General features: G+C 44.9%; 3 protein-coding genes across 8 annotated transcripts; 2 read left to right on the forward strand and 1 right to left on the reverse strand.

Annotated features, from left to right (window-relative positions):
- Positions 1–85: 85 nt before the first annotated feature.
- On the reverse strand, positions 86–8,387 carry LOC6613554 (profilin). Of its 2 annotated transcripts, none has more exons than XM_032715455.1 (4): positions 8,308–8,387; positions 6,796–7,088; positions 4,020–4,191; positions 86–993 (listed from the first exon to the last, which is right to left on the reverse strand). In XM_032715455.1, the coding sequence occupies exons 2-4, from the start codon at positions 6,904–6,906 to the stop codon at positions 896–898; spliced, it is 381 nt and encodes a 126-aa protein (XP_032571346.1). In that variant the 5' UTR covers positions 6,907–7,088; positions 8,308–8,387; the 3' UTR covers positions 86–895. The 2 variants fall into 2 exon arrangements, with proteins under 2 accessions (XP_032571346.1, XP_002038022.1); XM_002037986.2 differs by lacking the exon at positions 8,308–8,387 and adding an exon at positions 7,306–7,461.
- Positions 8,388–9,054: 667 nt separating this feature from the next.
- LOC6613555 (eukaryotic initiation factor 4A) lies at positions 9,055–13,174 on the forward strand. Of its 3 annotated transcripts, none has more exons than XR_004361387.1 (6): positions 9,055–9,158; positions 10,322–10,548; positions 11,419–12,032; positions 12,127–12,350; positions 12,426–12,620; positions 12,739–13,174. XR_004361387.1 is itself a non-coding variant. In XM_002037987.2 (5 exons), coding segments are annotated over exons 1-5 (1,212 nt in total). In that variant the 5' UTR covers positions 9,055–9,156; the 3' UTR covers positions 12,571–13,174. The 3 variants fall into 3 exon arrangements, 1 of the variants encoding a protein (XP_002038023.1); XR_004361388.1 differs by lacking the exon at positions 9,055–9,158 and adding an exon at positions 9,859–10,132; XM_002037987.2 differs by having other exon boundaries at positions 12,426–13,174.
- A 575-nt stretch (positions 13,175–13,749) lies between these two features.
- LOC6613556 (sphingolipid delta(4)-desaturase DES1) lies at positions 13,750–16,210 on the forward strand. Of its 3 annotated transcripts, none has more exons than XR_004361395.1 (3): positions 13,750–14,280; positions 15,016–15,919; positions 15,983–16,210. XR_004361395.1 is itself a non-coding variant. In XM_032715423.1 (3 exons), the coding sequence occupies exons 1-2, from the start codon at positions 13,883–13,885 to the stop codon at positions 15,581–15,583; spliced, it is 966 nt and encodes a 321-aa protein (XP_032571314.1). In that variant the 5' UTR covers positions 13,750–13,882; the 3' UTR covers positions 15,584–15,602; positions 15,672–16,210. The 3 variants fall into 3 exon arrangements, 2 of the variants coding, with proteins under 2 accessions (XP_032571314.1, XP_002038024.1); XM_032715423.1 differs by having other exon boundaries at positions 15,016–15,602; positions 15,672–16,210; XM_002037988.2 differs by having other exon boundaries at positions 15,016–16,210.
- Positions 16,211–16,913: the final 703 nt, after the last annotated feature.

Here is a 16,913-nt window from a genome sequence, read left to right on the forward strand (position 1 = left end):
TTCTTCCATTTGGGCTTCGTCCCTCCACCACCACATATATAAAAATAGAGCATCGTGGATCTCCACCAAATAGTTTACGTATATAAATATATATGAAGAGAGATATTTATTTATACTGGTTGCTACTCTCCATCTCTGCCCTTCTCCTCCTCTCGGTTCCCTTCGCATCCCTTCCTTTCCGGTCAAATCGAAATCTTCTCTCACTCACTCTTTCTATATAAAACCTGCGTGTGGATTTATGTACGAGTATACATAAACTGTATCGGTTGTGTAAATATTGCTATACAAAAAATCGTTCCAAAAAATGCCTGCGTTGCTTTGCGTTGTTGTTCTCGGTTGTTAATCTGTTAATTTTTCGATTTTTGGTTGGTTTGGTTGCATTTGCAGTTCTTTTCGCTTACAATTTAGGTTGCCGGATACATGTTCTTATCTTTTTTTTTGTTTTATTCTTTTTTTTATGATTTTTTTGTTTTGTAAATTTCGTTCAAAGCTGAGGACTGAATTCTTAATTATTGATTGGGGCGTTTTATAGTTTTGTGTTTTCCTTTTATTTTTATCGTATAAACCAAAAAGTTTTAAATATAATAATGCAGAAATTTATAATTTTTTTGTAGTTGGGTAATTATTTGCGTTTTTTGACATTTTTTTTCTTTCAAGCATATGCATTTTTACTCGATCCATTTCCTCTGCTACACACAAAAAACCGCAAATTCTTTCTTGGCCGTTGGTTTTTCTTTTCCCATAAATTTAAATATTAATAATTACTTTTTATGTGTTATTAGTTCATTTACGGTTCGCTCTTATCAAATTTGTTGCTGCTGTTGTTGTAGTTGAAGTTGTTGGTGTGTGTGTGTGTTGTTGTGGTTGATGGGGGTGTTTGTGTTGATCTATTCTCCTAGTACCCGCAAGTAATCAGATAATCTCCAAGTTTCTCTACCACGGAAGCGGCCTGCTGAGGCTGAACGGGATCCTCGTAGATGGAAACGATCACGGCTGCAAGAGATGAAAGAATAAAGAAGATGGATTAGGAATTGGGCTATCAGTGAGATTTAAATAGATATTGCTGGGGAAATCCTACATGCACTCATATGGATATTCCTAGTAAAGGGTATATATACCTCTCCCATCTGCCTCCCTATATACCCTATATATCTACACTATCCGTTGGTAAACATTTTCATCGCCATTGTCACATCAGACATTTATTACATTTCGCAGCGGTGCGTCCGCTTGACAAAGCTCTCGAAAGCGAGGAGAAAGCCACCGTCAGCGGCGGAGAAATAAGAACTAACCGTTGCTTTACAGCAGCAGCATCTCTACGGGCAGCTGGAAATTATGAATAAAGCGATCAATAAAGAGCGCGCCAGTCCGCCGCAAAAAGGTGAAAACTGGACGGACGGCTGGACAACTCGAGAGCAAACGAGAACGGACCCGATTGACAGGTCTCGAGTTCAGTGGCTAGGCTAATGCATTAATCAAATGAGCAGCCAACTCTGATGGACACCCAATTGTTTGTGTGTCGAGTTGGGACGCCAGCTCAGCAGCCGAATCGAATCATATCGCCCGCCCGGGGGTCAATAAACCTGGTTCGTACCCACGAGCCTTTCTAGCCGATGAGCCAGAAGAGCGGCACATTCGGAAACACCACCTCCGGTGACCTGTCGGCGGCTATCAACAGTTTGCGGGAGAGCCCACAAGTCAATAGTGAATTCAATAGGTGATAACACCAGTCTATTTACATGCCAATTATGACCATAACAAAACCCAACTTGTTAATAACGCTACTTTCCCACAGCTTGTATGTTTTATATACATATGTATATATAAGATAATTTATATAAATAGTGCCTAGCAGCGTTTAATGGTTCAAATTCCAATGATTTCCAGTATTCATTTATTTGTGTTTTAGCAGATCAATGAATATGTATCTATGGTTTGAACAAAAGTACTTTAAAGTTAGCTAAATCAATTCAACTTAGCTACCTGCTGAAACCATATTTTAAACAGCAGCAGTGGCGTATAAAATCTGAAATTGTTAGCTTTGCATTCTTCCCAGGCAAACAGTTTTTCGAGCATGACAAACAAAACAAGGGTAGTTGGAGAGTTGTTTAGCTCAAAAGTGGCTATTTGGTGACACATTTAAGGCGACTTACATAGGCAACGCTCCAGCGAATCTGGCTGGTGGGTCAGTGGGGTGGTAATTCGAGTAGGGCGCAAGGTGCAGCAGTGCACCAATGCAACAATGTGGCAGTGCGAACGAAGCAGCTGATCAGCTGGGAGGAGTCTTTGGGACACGAGGCACAAGACAGCAGTTACTACCTTCATGGGCCGCCCGCTGACCAGGTCCAAAGCGGACCAGGGCAAGAGCCAAGGAGCGGCGAGCTGACAGCAGACAGCATTTGCCATTTGTGGCCAATTTTTCTATTTTTACACCACTGTCTCGGCGTTTGGCTGCACAGCACACACTCACACGCACCGTGCAACACATTTGCACTTGAAATGGATTATGGCAATAACCTTGAGGATGCAGCGGTGGGCGGCGGGTGGCGGCGGTGCTGGTGGGCTGGCCGCCTTGTCCGTGTTGACGTGAAAATGTGTGTGAGTGCGATTGTGTGTGTGTGTGTGTGTGTGTGTGTGCCAGTGCGCAACAGTTGCCGCAAAAACTGTACAAATATGGAAGCGCGGCTGGCGCGTCAGCAAACAAACTGGTCGTCGTCGTAGACGTAAACAGCAAAAACAAAAAACCAAATTGGCCGAGAGAGCGCGAATGGGGTTTTCAAACATTTGGCCATCTTGAGAGGCTGACCAAAAAAAACAATGAGGCATCACTGCTCGTTGACCCCGAAAATGGAGCAAGGCATCAACAGCAGCAGCGACCGTAAAATCGTAATGATAACTCTCATTTTCCTTGAATTTTTCGCGCTAAATGTCACAGATTTGAAAGCTAAAGAAAGATCTTAAGTAGGTTTTTCCAAACTCACTCAAAACCAACAGGCGAGAAATCGCTCAATAGAACTTTCGAATTCATTTTACGGCCTAACTGTGTGTTGGGCTTTGGATTAAATTCTTTTCACCAGCGATAAGTCACATAAGTCTGTGAGAACGAGTGGCATTAAACATTTTGTAGAATGTCTTTTCCCGCTTGCTTTGGCTCCGGTTATAAAAAGAAACATCTGATAATGGTTATCGGGGTGGGGCAAACAACGCATCGATAACAGCGGAACCACTTTGCAGAAATTTCCACGCTCAAACTAGAATTGTTAGTTTCCATACAACTGGATGGCAAAACTTTACTACTTTCGGTTTGCATAAATTGCGTGCTTTTAATGTTTCTTTTTTTTACATGCTTAAGCTAATTTTCTGCAGGCAACTGACGAAACCTTATAAAAAGTTAAACCACAATCAAACAAATATTAACCAACAAGCATCAAGTTTCTAAAATTAATATAAACTTTTAAAATCCAACTACTAAGTCGATCTCTATTTTCCTTTCCTGCTCAAAATGGATTGGCCTATCTTCAGGAAATAAACCTTAAAACGGGAAACAGATTAGTAATGTCGAAACTGTGAGTAATGTGATCAAATTCAGGGAAACACATTCAGAACCAATGAATCACAATACATTTTTGGCATAATTAAACCTTTTCGTACGAATAGTTTCGATAAGATTTAGATAAATAAAATGACGTACAACATCCAGGCAATTTTTCTAACCGAATGGAATGCATGACATATTTAATCTACTAAAATTAAAATGAGTTCAAAACAAAAATTGGATTAAACCTTCTGCATGTGATTGTGGTTTCGTTTCTAACGCAATAAACCAAGAATTTGATATACATTAAGATACATTTCTTAAAGGAAGATCTTGCAAGCTAACCAATTACAAACATGTGTGCTAACTGAACTGCAGTAAAGCAGTCGAAAGTGATAAGCGGAAAACTTTCTGACATGGAAAATTTATCGCAGAGTGGCGGAGGATTACATGAGTAGACCTACTTATTTGAATGCTAACTCACCTTGTGTTGTCTTCATGCAGTGCACTCCGCTCCGGCCGAGCTTGGCGCGCACCACGCGGTCTGTGCCGGAAAGGTAAATGTACCGCTGGCCGGCGAGTGTCACGCCGTTGCTGGTGAGACCGTCCTGCTGGTCAAAGCCGCTGATCAGTTTGGAGAGCTCCTCTTTTGTCACCTGCAAGAGATGGTAAGGAAAGTTTGGAGTTAGTGGCCGCTGATTGTGGATAGTTGTTTTGTAGTAATAAGGTGGACTAGCGGTCATGTTGGTCTTTAGTTAACCATATGCATTAGAAATCAGTAAACTCATTGTATGAATCAGAAACCAGTCCTTAATAAATACAACTATATTGAAAAGTTTAATCCAATCAGATTGAGCGAGAATTTCATCATATTGCGTTAATTCCAATCGTCATTTTGAAAAAGGCTCAACAATTTAAAGGAGCCTAAGAGAGCAATAAAGCGAACATTTTGAACGGTGGTATGAAATATTGGTTGTGTTGGTTCCAAATTAATGGGTAGTAGCCTGCGGGGGAGGTTGCATGTTTTCGGGGCAAAAAGACATGCGAGACATGTGTGTAAAGTAAAACCTTCTGTTGAAATATCGCACTAATCAGCTGCAGACGACCCACGCAAACAAAGGCAAACCCACCACCACCACCACCGCGAGCAAACCACCACCCATTTGAAAACAGTTGGCACCATCGACGACGACTGCCAACTCATTAGCAAATGTGGTCCACTCGATCCCAGGGTGGAAACAGAGGGGTGTGGCACACGGAGGCTGTGGAGTTGGCTAAGGGATATGATACTGTGGGACTTGGGATGTGTGCCCGTCTTGATTTTTTGGATTTTAAAAACAAGTTTTGCACACTTGAGCGACTTGTCCGTTCAGAGAGACAGAGAGAACAAAAGAGATGGAGAGGGAGAGAGAGAGTCGCACCAATGTCAATAGCCTTGGTAACAAGTTGGCAGCCCCATCCCCCAGGTAACAGCTGCTTTTGTCGGGGGGTGAGGTGGGAAATTAATTTGAAAATCTCGCACAACCGATAGTTAGTAATTTGCGGCTGCCGAACGGTGACACATCCGAATGCCACTCGATTTGGGCATCGAGAAGTTTCCATTGAGCGCAACTCGCGTCGCGTGAGAGAAAGAAATGCGAAGAGGAGAGCAGAGCAGAAGAGCAGTAGAGTCGCGAAAAGCCGGTTTTGCGTAGACAGCTATGCCAAAAACGTTAATAACTAAGCGGAGCTCATTATGCGGCGATAGCGAAAATTTCACAAGTGCCAAAAAACGTATTCACCATCTCCTAAATTGGTAGTTTTTCAATGAATGACTATGGCACAAGATGGCACTCAGATTCTGTCACCCAAAGTCGGTTTTCTCAATGCAAAGCCATGTATATAAAAGTGTTTATCATAAACTTTAACTAGCAGCCCAAAAACACAACTCTCTCGCAAGGTCCAGCGCAGCTGATCAATCGGAAAAGGAAAAAGCTAAGTAGTATTCACAATGATTCATGCGAATCAAGATCGAAACTGGGTAACTTGGGTAATGCGAAGTTGGGAAAAACAACAAAGGCAGCTGCGAAGGCAGCGAGAGATAATAAAACGAAAGTGATGCGCGTGCAGAAATGTCAGGTAGATAAAAGAAAGAGTGTGATTGTGAGGTGACGTAGGCAGCGGATCGAATTTGGCCAAAATCGGTTCCTAATCTAATAAGCGACGAGAAGAACTTCATTCGACGGACAAAGCACTAGGGAGTGGCAGCCCGCATCGAGTGGAATCTCGCTGGGAGAGCGAGCAGGATAAGAGCACATGGAGTCGGAGTTGGATTCGTATTTGTATTCGGATTCGGAGTCGACAGGAAGTTGCACACGCACACACACACACAGCCACACTCACAAAAGGGCGAAAACGTGGCGCGCATACGAGAAATACTCAGAGCATTCGCATTCGAAGGTAGCAGATTCAGATTCAGAATCGAAATCAGTAGCAGAAGCCGAAGCGGAGTCAACTCCACTCAATTCGATTCACTCTGCGCTGGTGACGCGGCATCGAATGCTCAAGATATTTTCTGTACTTCTGTTCTGTTCGTTTCATTTCGGTTATTTTCTGTTCTGTTTGGTTCTGTATTTCGCTCCGATAAAGAGCATTTATTTTGGCCGTCGGCGCAGAGGAAGCGGTCCGTCTGTATTGAGTGCGATAAAGGCGAGCGATAGCGAAGGGGTGGGGCTGCTGCCAGGCGCCTGTGGGCTGCATTATCAGGAACCAGTGTTGCACAGCACCGCAGACATTCGAACCGGCTGCGCTGATATCAGATTTCCCGCACCCGCCGTTCCCCGCCTCTTCACCACACACTCATCGCCGCTTGCAAGTGCATTGTTGATTACCGCGAAGCGAAGCTGCACCTCCTGAGTCACCGATAAACAGAAATCCATCCGTATCGGCTAGGTCGCCCAATTGGTCTCCCTGCTCCGAGTGGGTTGCATGATCACGCACACTCCCTGAAAAGCGTAGGCGGGTAGGAGAGGTAGCGGGCCTGCGCAGGAGTGGCGCTGCAGGGGGTGAAACTGACAAGGGCGAGTGCGGGGGCCGGATGAAGGGGTGGGATTTGCTCTTTATCAAATGAAAGTTATCATGGCGGCCGCGAGAGGGAGACAGCGCGAGAGTCACACCCTTGAACTTGCGAAAATTCATTGTCAACTATCCGTTTTCCCGTCCGTATTCCATTCGATGGCTTTTCCCACCCGCTTTCCGTCCATTCCGTTCGTCGTACTCACCTCAAAGCCATTGGACTGCGCCCAAATGTTGCCGTCGTGGCCGGCGATGCACGCCTTGGTCACGCACTGCGAGGCCAGGAGTTGGTTGTCCACATAATCTTGCCAGCTCATGGTGCTTTGTTTGTCGTGGGTGCGGATTAAGTTGAACTGATATATATGGATCTGGATATGGATCGCTGTTGCTTTACCGCACGGCGAGTCGCACTTTCGTTTCGGGGGTCACACGAAATTGGCAGGGAGACAAAGAAAAACCGCAACACCGACGATTTTTTCTTGGGGTAACTTACTTCCAACTGCAACGAGAGGTGGAGAAAGAGAAAGAGAGAGATGGATTAACATTTATCAAATCGTATCGTATTTTATCATGCGGCAGTGGGTGTTGCATCCGCCCTTGACAAATTATTGGGTATCGGCGGATTTGTGTTATGCACATATATGCATATATATCTTGTGATTTTGATTGTAGTGCATTGCACAAAGCGCCGAATTTTCCGCCTCCGAAAAACTCACATATACACACACACACGCACGGGGGATGAGACCAAGAGCAAGACCAAGACCAAGGAGACCAAGACAGACAGAAACAGAAACCGTACGCCGCAGCTCCACACACACGTCCGACTCGCTGGGAATTTTCGAAGCGTTCGAGGCGGATTTCAAAAGTCGAATGAGCGCAAAGCAGAACCATAAACCGATTTTGAATTTGAGAAAACCCACTCGAGAGAGTGAGAGAAAGAGAGAGTGGCGAAAGAGTGCGCGCTGCAGGGGGCTGCTTGCCTTGCTTCTGCTCCAAAGCGCTCAATTCCAAGCCGTGACTCACCCGTTCACTCACCCACTGCTACTGCTTTCGAGTGGGGCAGAGAGTGAGCGAGCGAGAGCCGTAGCCAGGGCGAGTGCAACGGTGCGGCTGGAGTGGGTGTGCGAGCGAGACGGTCGTACGAGGCGGGCCGTTATTAATCAGCCGGCTGCGGACAATGCAAATGAGCGAGTGAGAGCAGACGATGACTCAACGGCGGCTCTCCGAGTGAGTGTTATGAATCGCCACTTTGTTGGCCGGCACTGAGTAACTGTCATAAATTAAAAATAGCCTTTAATTTCAACGCCTATATGTTCGAATCCCATCTCACGTATCATAATGTGTTTCGCTGCACCGCACCCGCAATATGTGTGTTAGCATTGGCTGCTTGACAAATCGAATGGAATACCGAATGCCGTATGCCGAATACCGACCGGCTGCTGCTGAACTTTTCCCACTTAATTTTTTGCACACTTATACACACAGGCATACACACACACCCGCAGACGGCGACGCACAGCCAACGCGGTTGGCCAAGTAGCCCGTACATGTGTGGGTTTTCGCCATTTAAGGAGTGCACCCAGCACGAAAGTCGCTTTGTACGCAATTTACCCAAAGTGTTGGTCGGTTTTCGATTTTTGTCGAACCACCCCACGTAAAATTATCCTAGAGAAATCTCTTTCTAAACGGATTTCCAGGAAACCCACGGCACTCACACTGTTCACACGCTGCGGTAAAAAATCAGAGTGACCGTCGACAAGCGGTAGTGCTGGAACACAAGTCGCTCTTCGTTCGAAACAATCGATGTGTGCAGAAATTCGATCACGATATTCTTCGAAGTCGATTGTATTCGCTGTTTGCCTTCCTAAGTCCCGGTTAGACCAGCGCAAGGAAAAGTTTAAATTTACTTCCACATTCGATGAGATTACTGGATTTAAACTTAAAACGATTCAAAAGAACACTGGCCGGTTCCAGTCCCACGATTAAAAATAACAGTTTGCTGAATACCCTCATATGTAAAACTCTATACTTTTATATTTGTGTGATATGATTCAAATAAGGTGGGTGTTCAAATAGTTTACTTTGAAAAAATTTGTATACTACAATTAAGGCTTCACAACAAAAAAATTAAATTATTTTGGAAAACAATAGTACAATCAAATATATGAACCAAATTTTAAATATTTATACTTTTGGAAAACTTTGATGGGCGTATTATCGATAGCAAATAAAATAGCGAAGTCAGGAACCCGAGCTCTTGGTGTGTAGCCCTGAACTTCAGGTGGCACCTCCAAAGTCACGTAAAAATGTGCAAAATAATAAAAATTTAATGCAAAATATTGGCCCTCTTTTATGCTTCGTTCTTATTTACAATGCATACTGCGAAACCGCAACGAAATCGCCGGATATCCGCTGACAGCTGGCGATAGTTGGCGATAGTGCTATCGATAGTCCCTAATGTTTTCTTACATCACTAAAACTTTTGCAAGATGGATCCTCTTTTGCTTGGTTTTAACAAATCAGTAGCAGCACGTGTATAAAAAGTGCCAAATAATTTTCAGAAAATGTTAGTATATTCCCTAGATTAAGCGTTCGAAATGTGAAAAGAAGCAAGGCGATCTTGTGCCGCATCGTTTTCGGAATTGCTTAGCATAATTTCCTTGTGTTTTAATGCAAAAAAACGCGATTTTAAATTTCTGACGGTCAGAATGAGTGGAAAAAAATTACACGCCCGAATGACAGTGCAGGGAGTGGGAGCGAGAGGCAGTCAGCGAGCGAGCGAGAGAGAGCGAGCTCAGTGGTTGCTCCAAGAGAGTTTTGTTGCTGGACTCGGTCTTTGCCCCCTCCCCCTTCACCCTTGCGAAACCTGGAACTCCGAATTGGGGACTTTTGCTGAAGTCCGGTGACGTCGATGTCGCCACTGGATTTCATGCACACTCGTCCGTCCGTTCGCTGGACTCATGACTGGACAATGACGCAGACCGCTGATTCTATCTTTAGTGGACGACAGCATTCGTGGGCTGATTTAGCCTTGCTCCAACTCAATTCGAATTGCTTTGGATTATTTGCCTGTTAGTCGGTTTTTTTCTATCCCCACCCCGCCGTACTGTCAAAACTACTGCTATTTTCGACCAACTACTACCATTTGCAACTGGCGTTGGACAACACTGGCGCCGCTGTTACGTGCTTATATCGCTCGACCGCTCTCGCCCGCTGACATTGACACGGGCGACACTAGGGTCGTCCCGCTCGCACACGCTCAGGGGCGGACTCGCCGCTTGTCGCTGAAAACGGCTGCCTATCTATCGCTTTCGGTCTCATACGTAAAGTCACCGCTTCGCAGAACGCATCGCAGCACAAACGTAACGGACTAAAAGCAAAACGCTCGCTAGCTCGAGAAAACAACACAGTCGGCGTTCGGCCCAAATTCTCCGTTATTCGTTCTAGACAAATAAGCAAGCAGTTGATTGAGTGAACCGGGCCCAAGCCGTCGAAATTCAGGATATAAGTTTACCTAGTCAATTCTTTATTGTTGATAATGTGAGTGGTTGCCAAGCGGCGCTCGCGGTTTTCGATTCTCCTTCCATCAGCCTTACTTTTCGCCTTTCTGCCATTCGCCATAACCAACAAATGTGGCTGGAAAATTTTTTACCCCCGTCCCGCTACCGCCGTTGTGTTGTTGTTGTTCCCGCTGTTCCGCCCCACTAACGCATTCTCGCTTTCTTACAGGGATGACCGAAATGAGATACCTCAGGATGGCCCCGCCAGCATGGAACCCGAGGGCGTCATCGAGTCCACCTGGCACGAGGTGTACGACAACTTCGATGACATGAACTTGCGCGAGGAGCTGCTGCGCGGCATCTACGGTTATGGTTTCGAGAAGCCGTCGGCCATCCAGCAGCGCGCCATCATTCCCTGTGTGAGGGGTCGCGATGTCATTGCCCAGGCTCAGTCGGGTGAGTAAATTGCTCCGAGTCCCCCATCATCTTCATCATCCCACTCGATCAGTCACAGTCACAAAGAAAAACTTTCGAGAATGTGCAAAATCGGCGAAAAAACAGCACGATGACTCAGCTGCTGCGCCTGTGTTTCTTTGTTGAAATTCCGCTTTGCGGCGCTCTCTTTCTCCTTATTCTCTCTCTCTTCCGTCCGCTCTCTTCGATTGTCGGCGTCGTTGCGCTTGCGCGCCACTTTTCGCTGACCAGCTGCGTTTTGGTTTCTCGGCCGCCCGGCCAGAAGAAAGTTCCCAGAAAGAAGGTCGCTCTTCGAGCGCTCGTGGCGAATTCCAGCTGCTATGCGTTTTTAAGGTCATCTGTGCCAAATGCGATCTACCTACATTGCCCATTCGGCAGTAATCCATTTTGCAGGCTATGCGAAGCAGGCTCTATATACATATTTATGTGGTTCATGCTCAACCATTGTTTTGTGTTCTTGCACTTGCACCTGCCCATCGCTGTATATGCAGGGATTAGTGCCGAGTTCGACCATGAAATGGATCGCACGAAAGGATCTATACGATCCACAGCTACATGATGAAACGATGGAAACCAGCGTCTTCATGCCAGTGACTTTCTCAACAGATAGAAACATCTGTTTGATCTTTCCGCCATTCAAGTTTCCGCCTAAGTAACAGAATTTCATAGCAAATGGCGTACTGGTTGGTTAGTCGAAAATTGAAATTAAAACACTTCCGCAATTCCCATTAGAATATCACGTAATTAGAAAGTTAATTGTGTATAGTCAGTAGCACCACACTATTCTTTATCATCCATTTAAGTGCGCCGCAATCCTGCATACTAACCATTTTACCTTAATCTCCTCCCTAGGAACTGGCAAGACTGCCACCTTCTCGATTGCTATCCTTCAGCAAATCGACACGTCCATTCGCGAGTGCCAGGCGCTGATCCTGGCCCCCACTCGCGAGTTGGCCACGCAGATCCAGCGCGTGGTGATGGCGCTCGGCGAGTACATGAAGGTGCACTCGCACGCCTGCATTGGCGGCACTAACGTGCGCGAAGACGCCCGCATCCTGGAATCCGGTTGCCATGTGGTGGTGGGTACTCCTGGCCGCGTCTACGACATGATCAACCGCAAGGTGCTGCGCACCCAGTACATCAAGCTTTTCGTGCTGGATGAGGCCGATGAGATGTTGTCCCGCGGTTTCAAGGATCAGATCCAGGATGTCTTCAAGATGCTGCCCCCAGATGTGCAGGTCATCCTTCTGTCCGCCACCATGCCGCCGGATGTGCTCGAAGTGAGCCGTTGCTTCATGCGCGATCCCGTCAGCATCCTGGTTAAGAAGGAGGAACTGACACTTGAGGGTATCAAGCAGTTCTACGTCAACGTGAAGCAGGAGAACTGGAAACTGGGCACCCTTTGCGATCTGTACGATACGTTGTCCATCACCCAGTCGGTTATCTTCTGCAACACCCGTCGCAAGGTAAATTCACTCATTCTTATAATTGTGTGGAGCTGGAATGGTTTCAATCGCCAAACCGATAAGTTGCTAACAAAAAGGTCTAACCTTATTTCAGGTGGACCAGCTGACCCAGGAGATGTCTCTCCACAACTTCACCGTCTCGGCCATGCACGGTGACATGGAACAGCGTGATCGCGAGGTCATCATGAAACAATTCCGTTCGGGCTCGTCTCGTGTTCTGATTACCACTGATTTACTGGCGCGCGGTATTGATGTTCAGCAGGTGTCGTTGGTCATCAACTATGATCTGCCCTCGAACCGCGAGAACTACATTCATAGGTAAGTGTTTGCCACCCAGCCACTGAATCCATTCAGTTATGTGCTATACTAAACTTCACTTTCAATCTATTTTAGAATTGGTCGCGGTGGTCGTTTCGGTCGCAAGGGTGTTGCGATCAACTTCATTACAGATGAAGATCGACGAATCCTTAAGGATATTGAACAGTTCTACCACACAACAATTGAGGAAATGCCTGCTAATATTGCCGATTTGATTTAAATTTTTTCTGCTGAGCCGCAAAACAACTAAGAAAGAATTCTAAACAAAAAGTGAGTGAGCAAAACAGCAAACAAGAACTGTGAAATCGATAACCGAGCGCAACTATAAATTATTCAAAGATCAACAAGTCAAGTTAAATATTTATTATTCAAACATTATTTCGAAAAGGCAGCCGACCGACCAACCAACAAAAGGACTATACCAGGACAGAGCAGCAACATCTTCAGCAGCGGCGCAGCAGCAGCAACATCAGCGGCAGCGGAGCGGCAGCAACACCACCTAGCTAGAGCTTACAATATATCGCCGATTAGCCGGAACCCCTCTGTATCCATTTAGTTCTCTGTGTATCATCAATTTTAAAACTGCGTCGTCAACCAGCAACAACAAATACATACAAATATATAAAAAAAAAACAACTAAAAACAATATTTGCATCTATCTAAAGAAAGTAATATCTGAAAACCAGGTACGAGATACCAATTGCTAAGAAGAGCGAGCCACTAAAAGCAAGAGCCACAATATCAGAACACCTTTTTGTCGCACCTTTGTTTTAGCTTTTTCTAGAACTATTGATAAAAATATATTAAAACAAAATACATATGTACACATTATGTTTAAATATACCACTCCTAAAAACAGCTGACAACCGAAGCAACATTTTACGCTAAACACGAACACAGCGAACCCACCCAGATCTATAAATGTATTAACATATATCTTTAGGGGTACGCCAAAAATTATATGACCGCCTCTATTGGGTGATATAGCTGTGGATATATACAATTGGGTGGCATTATAGATTGTTTAACAAGGCGGAAGTAAATTTCATATCTTCAGTGTGAAAAGAATGGGTGCTTTTGAACAGTTTGTAGGCAATGTTTTTATTATTCTGTAACGTAAGCAAATCTACATGAACCTCATATTAACCAAAGCTTTTGAAATTCTAAACCAATTTCATAAGCTTTCGTTTTAAAACCAGCTTTGTAAGCAAGATAAATTTCAAAAGTTCGTCTAAGTTTTGAAAACTTTCAACACCACTCAGTGCATATAGTTTTAAAACGAAATCGCAGTGGGTACGTTGCATTTCGTTCACACTAACTTATCGATTTAAATGCTGACAACAATTTATCGATAATCTATCGGTTCGGCTTGCAGCCTTATCACGTCAGGTCATATTAATTTTTCAATCCGCCCAGTTGGACGTTTGGACAGTTTCCTTTCTCGCGCCGGTCGATAATGTTGGCCAACTAACACCGACCTGTAGCACGTCACCCGTAACAAACTCTAACCGCAACCAGTCCAAGCATCCAAGATGGGCCAGAAAGTTTCGCGCACCGACTTCGAGTGGGTGTACACGGAGGAGCCGCACGCCTCGCGGCGCAAGATCATACTGGAGAAGTACCCGCAGATCAAGAAGCTATTTGGCCACGACCCCAACTTCAAGTGGGTGGCAGGCGCAATGGTTCTCACGCAGATCCTGGCGCTGTTTGTCGTGAAGGACCTGTCCTGGTCGTGGCTAATCGTGGCCGCCTACTGCTTCGGCGGCATCATCAACCACTCGTTGATGCTGGCCGTGCACGAGATCTCGCACAACCTGGCATTTGGACACAGTAGACCTATGCACAACCGGATCCTGGGCTTCATTTGCAACCTGCCCATCGGGTTGCCCATGAGCATTTCTTTCAAGAAGTACCACCTCGAACATCACCGGTACGTGCCAATCGGTTCGAATTCATACCCTACACCGCACCCTCACGCACACAAGTAGTGCCCACACTTTTCTCTGGGCAATAGGGCGTAGTCACGCAATAAACAGCGAAAACATCATCCCATTCCGCAAGAGGGGTCTGTTTAATTTATCCATTGAAAAGCCGGCTTGTGTTGCCCAACACTGACTGCTCTCCATTGGGTTTCACGTGAATTTCCACCCCGCAAACTTGTGAATCAGTTTTCATGTTTTTCCCTTTTGCCGGGCATCGAGTGCGTCTTAATTGCGCCGATTAGATAAGGTTGTAGTTATATGTGTATCCGAATAGGCGCTCAATTGGTCACGTAGCTCAGTTATTTGCCACTCGACTTCTCGGCTGCAAGTCGAGTTCAGTTGAGTCACTGCTGCTTCGCCTTCCGCAAAAAAGTTCCCGAAATATTATTCAAACTAATTTTATGAGTGTTGTTTATGTTTACAGTCACCCTCATTCACTAAGTTTCTAGTCGCAGATAGCGTTTATCTTATCGCCCAGGTGCACCATTGGGCGGATCATTGATTGTCGTTCAACAACGTCCCAATCCCAAATGTTCGCTTCTCAGTCCCAACTAAGTCTAATATAAATCATGTACGTAGTTTATCACAAATTATCAGCATTCTAAGAAAATCATATAACTACATGCAATACATACATTGTTTAAACCAGCTCAATAAACTGTAACGTTTATTTGTCCTTTCAGTTACCAAGGTGATGAGACGATTGACACTGACATACCCACACTGCTGGAGGCGCGCCTGTTTGACACCACATTTGGAAAGTTTCTGTGGGTGTGCCTGCAACCTTTCTTCTACATTTTCCGTCCACTGGTGATTAACCCGAAGCCACCTACACGCCTGGAGATTATTAACACCGTGGTGCAGCTGACTTTCAACGCCCTGATCGTTTACTTTCTGGGCTGCAAGCCACTGGCCTATCTGTTGATCGGCAGTATTCTAGCCATGGGACTGCACCCGGTGGCCGGACACTTTATCTCGGAGCACTACATGTTCGCCAAGGGCTTTGAGACGTACTCCTACTACGGTCCGCTCAACTGGATCACCTTCAATGTGGGCTACCACAACGAGCATCACGACTTTCCGGCGGTGCCCGGCTCCAGGCTGCCAGAGGTAAAGCGCATCGCCAAGGAATTCTACGACACAATGCCACAGCACACCAGCTGGACCCGGGTTCTCTACGACTTCATCATGGACCCAGCAGTGGGACCTTACGCACGCGTGAAGCGACGCCAGCGCGGCCTGGCCTCCTAAGCCATGGATGCTATTCAAGGTTTCCTGCCATGAATGTAATCTCAGCGTTAGACCTAAAACGGCTTTTTTATTTATATATACATCGTAGAGACATTTACAGCGGATGCAGAAGAAATAAGGGGAACAACCACACACATAGCACCAGCTAATCTCTTTGATTAGATAAGGGGCATTCGGACACTTGCAGCGGCTGATATGAACAATTACGTGGATATAGTTTTTGGTATTATTGCTAGAGTGTGAGCTTAGTGAGGTTCGTTGGCCTAACTGAGAGACACTTTCGAGCGCTTTAATTAATTGTTACCTCATAAATTGGAAAGCCTGTTAAATCTAGTGGTTAATACTTGTCCTATTATACTATTGTCTTAGTATTTTCGATACATATTTATATTGTTTCAGATCATTTATGTGCAGACACGATTTGGTGTGATCAATCTTAATCCTTATCGCCGCCACCCTGGCCGACAGCAAGCCACTAATCAAGCAACCAACTACTATTTTTGATAGACTCTTGAAACTGTTACCTAAGAATAAAGTAAATAATTTGACCAGGGTGGCTGCATGTACAGAATACACTATAAAATTTGTAAGCAAACTAATGAAATAAATAACAACATCGTATTGTAACGACTCTGTGACCAATTAAACTTTTTGAAGCTTGCAAAGTTATTGCTTACGCCGATTGCATGTCGCACGTCATGTGGGCACAGTGCTATCAACTGATAATGATAATTTCGATAAGCACCTGTGGAACGACAAGGTAGGCAATTCGGTTATATGAATTGCTTGCCAGATAACTCGCACCTTGGATAATGCGCCTTTGAAATGTGCACCCAGGAGACGGAGGATGTTTTCTTGCTTTGACAGCCAACTTGATTGGATTAATCATGGCGGAATGCGATGTATTATCAACCTTTCTAAGGCTATAGATCTTTTCCTTTTTTCTATATTTTTAATTTAAAAAGGCTAAGTTAGCCAGTCTTAATCTACCAGAGGAACCCTTATAATTATGAATACATATGTATTATAAATTCTTGGGAATTCTTTGCTTAAACTGATTATTTAGTGTACTTGGAAAACCTGCTGGAAAGCAGGTGGTAGACTGACCGACTGAATGAGTAATGTCCCCAAGTGTCCACAATCATAGGTCTTATATAGACTGAAAGATTACAGGACTAAATTTAGAAACACCAACCATTACCACGTTCCAAATAACCAACAGCGACACACGTGTTCTTTTAAATACTATTTATATATAATTTATTTAAATTATAGAATTATATATCTTGTTGGGGGAAGGTATCGTGAGGGAAAATGTTTTTATATTTTT

The sequence above is a fragment of the Drosophila sechellia genome, chromosome 2L (assembly GCF_004382195.2).
Source record: "Drosophila sechellia strain sech25 chromosome 2L, ASM438219v1, whole genome shotgun sequence".
NCBI classification, from domain to species: Eukaryota; Metazoa; Arthropoda; class Insecta; order Diptera; family Drosophilidae; genus Drosophila; species Drosophila sechellia.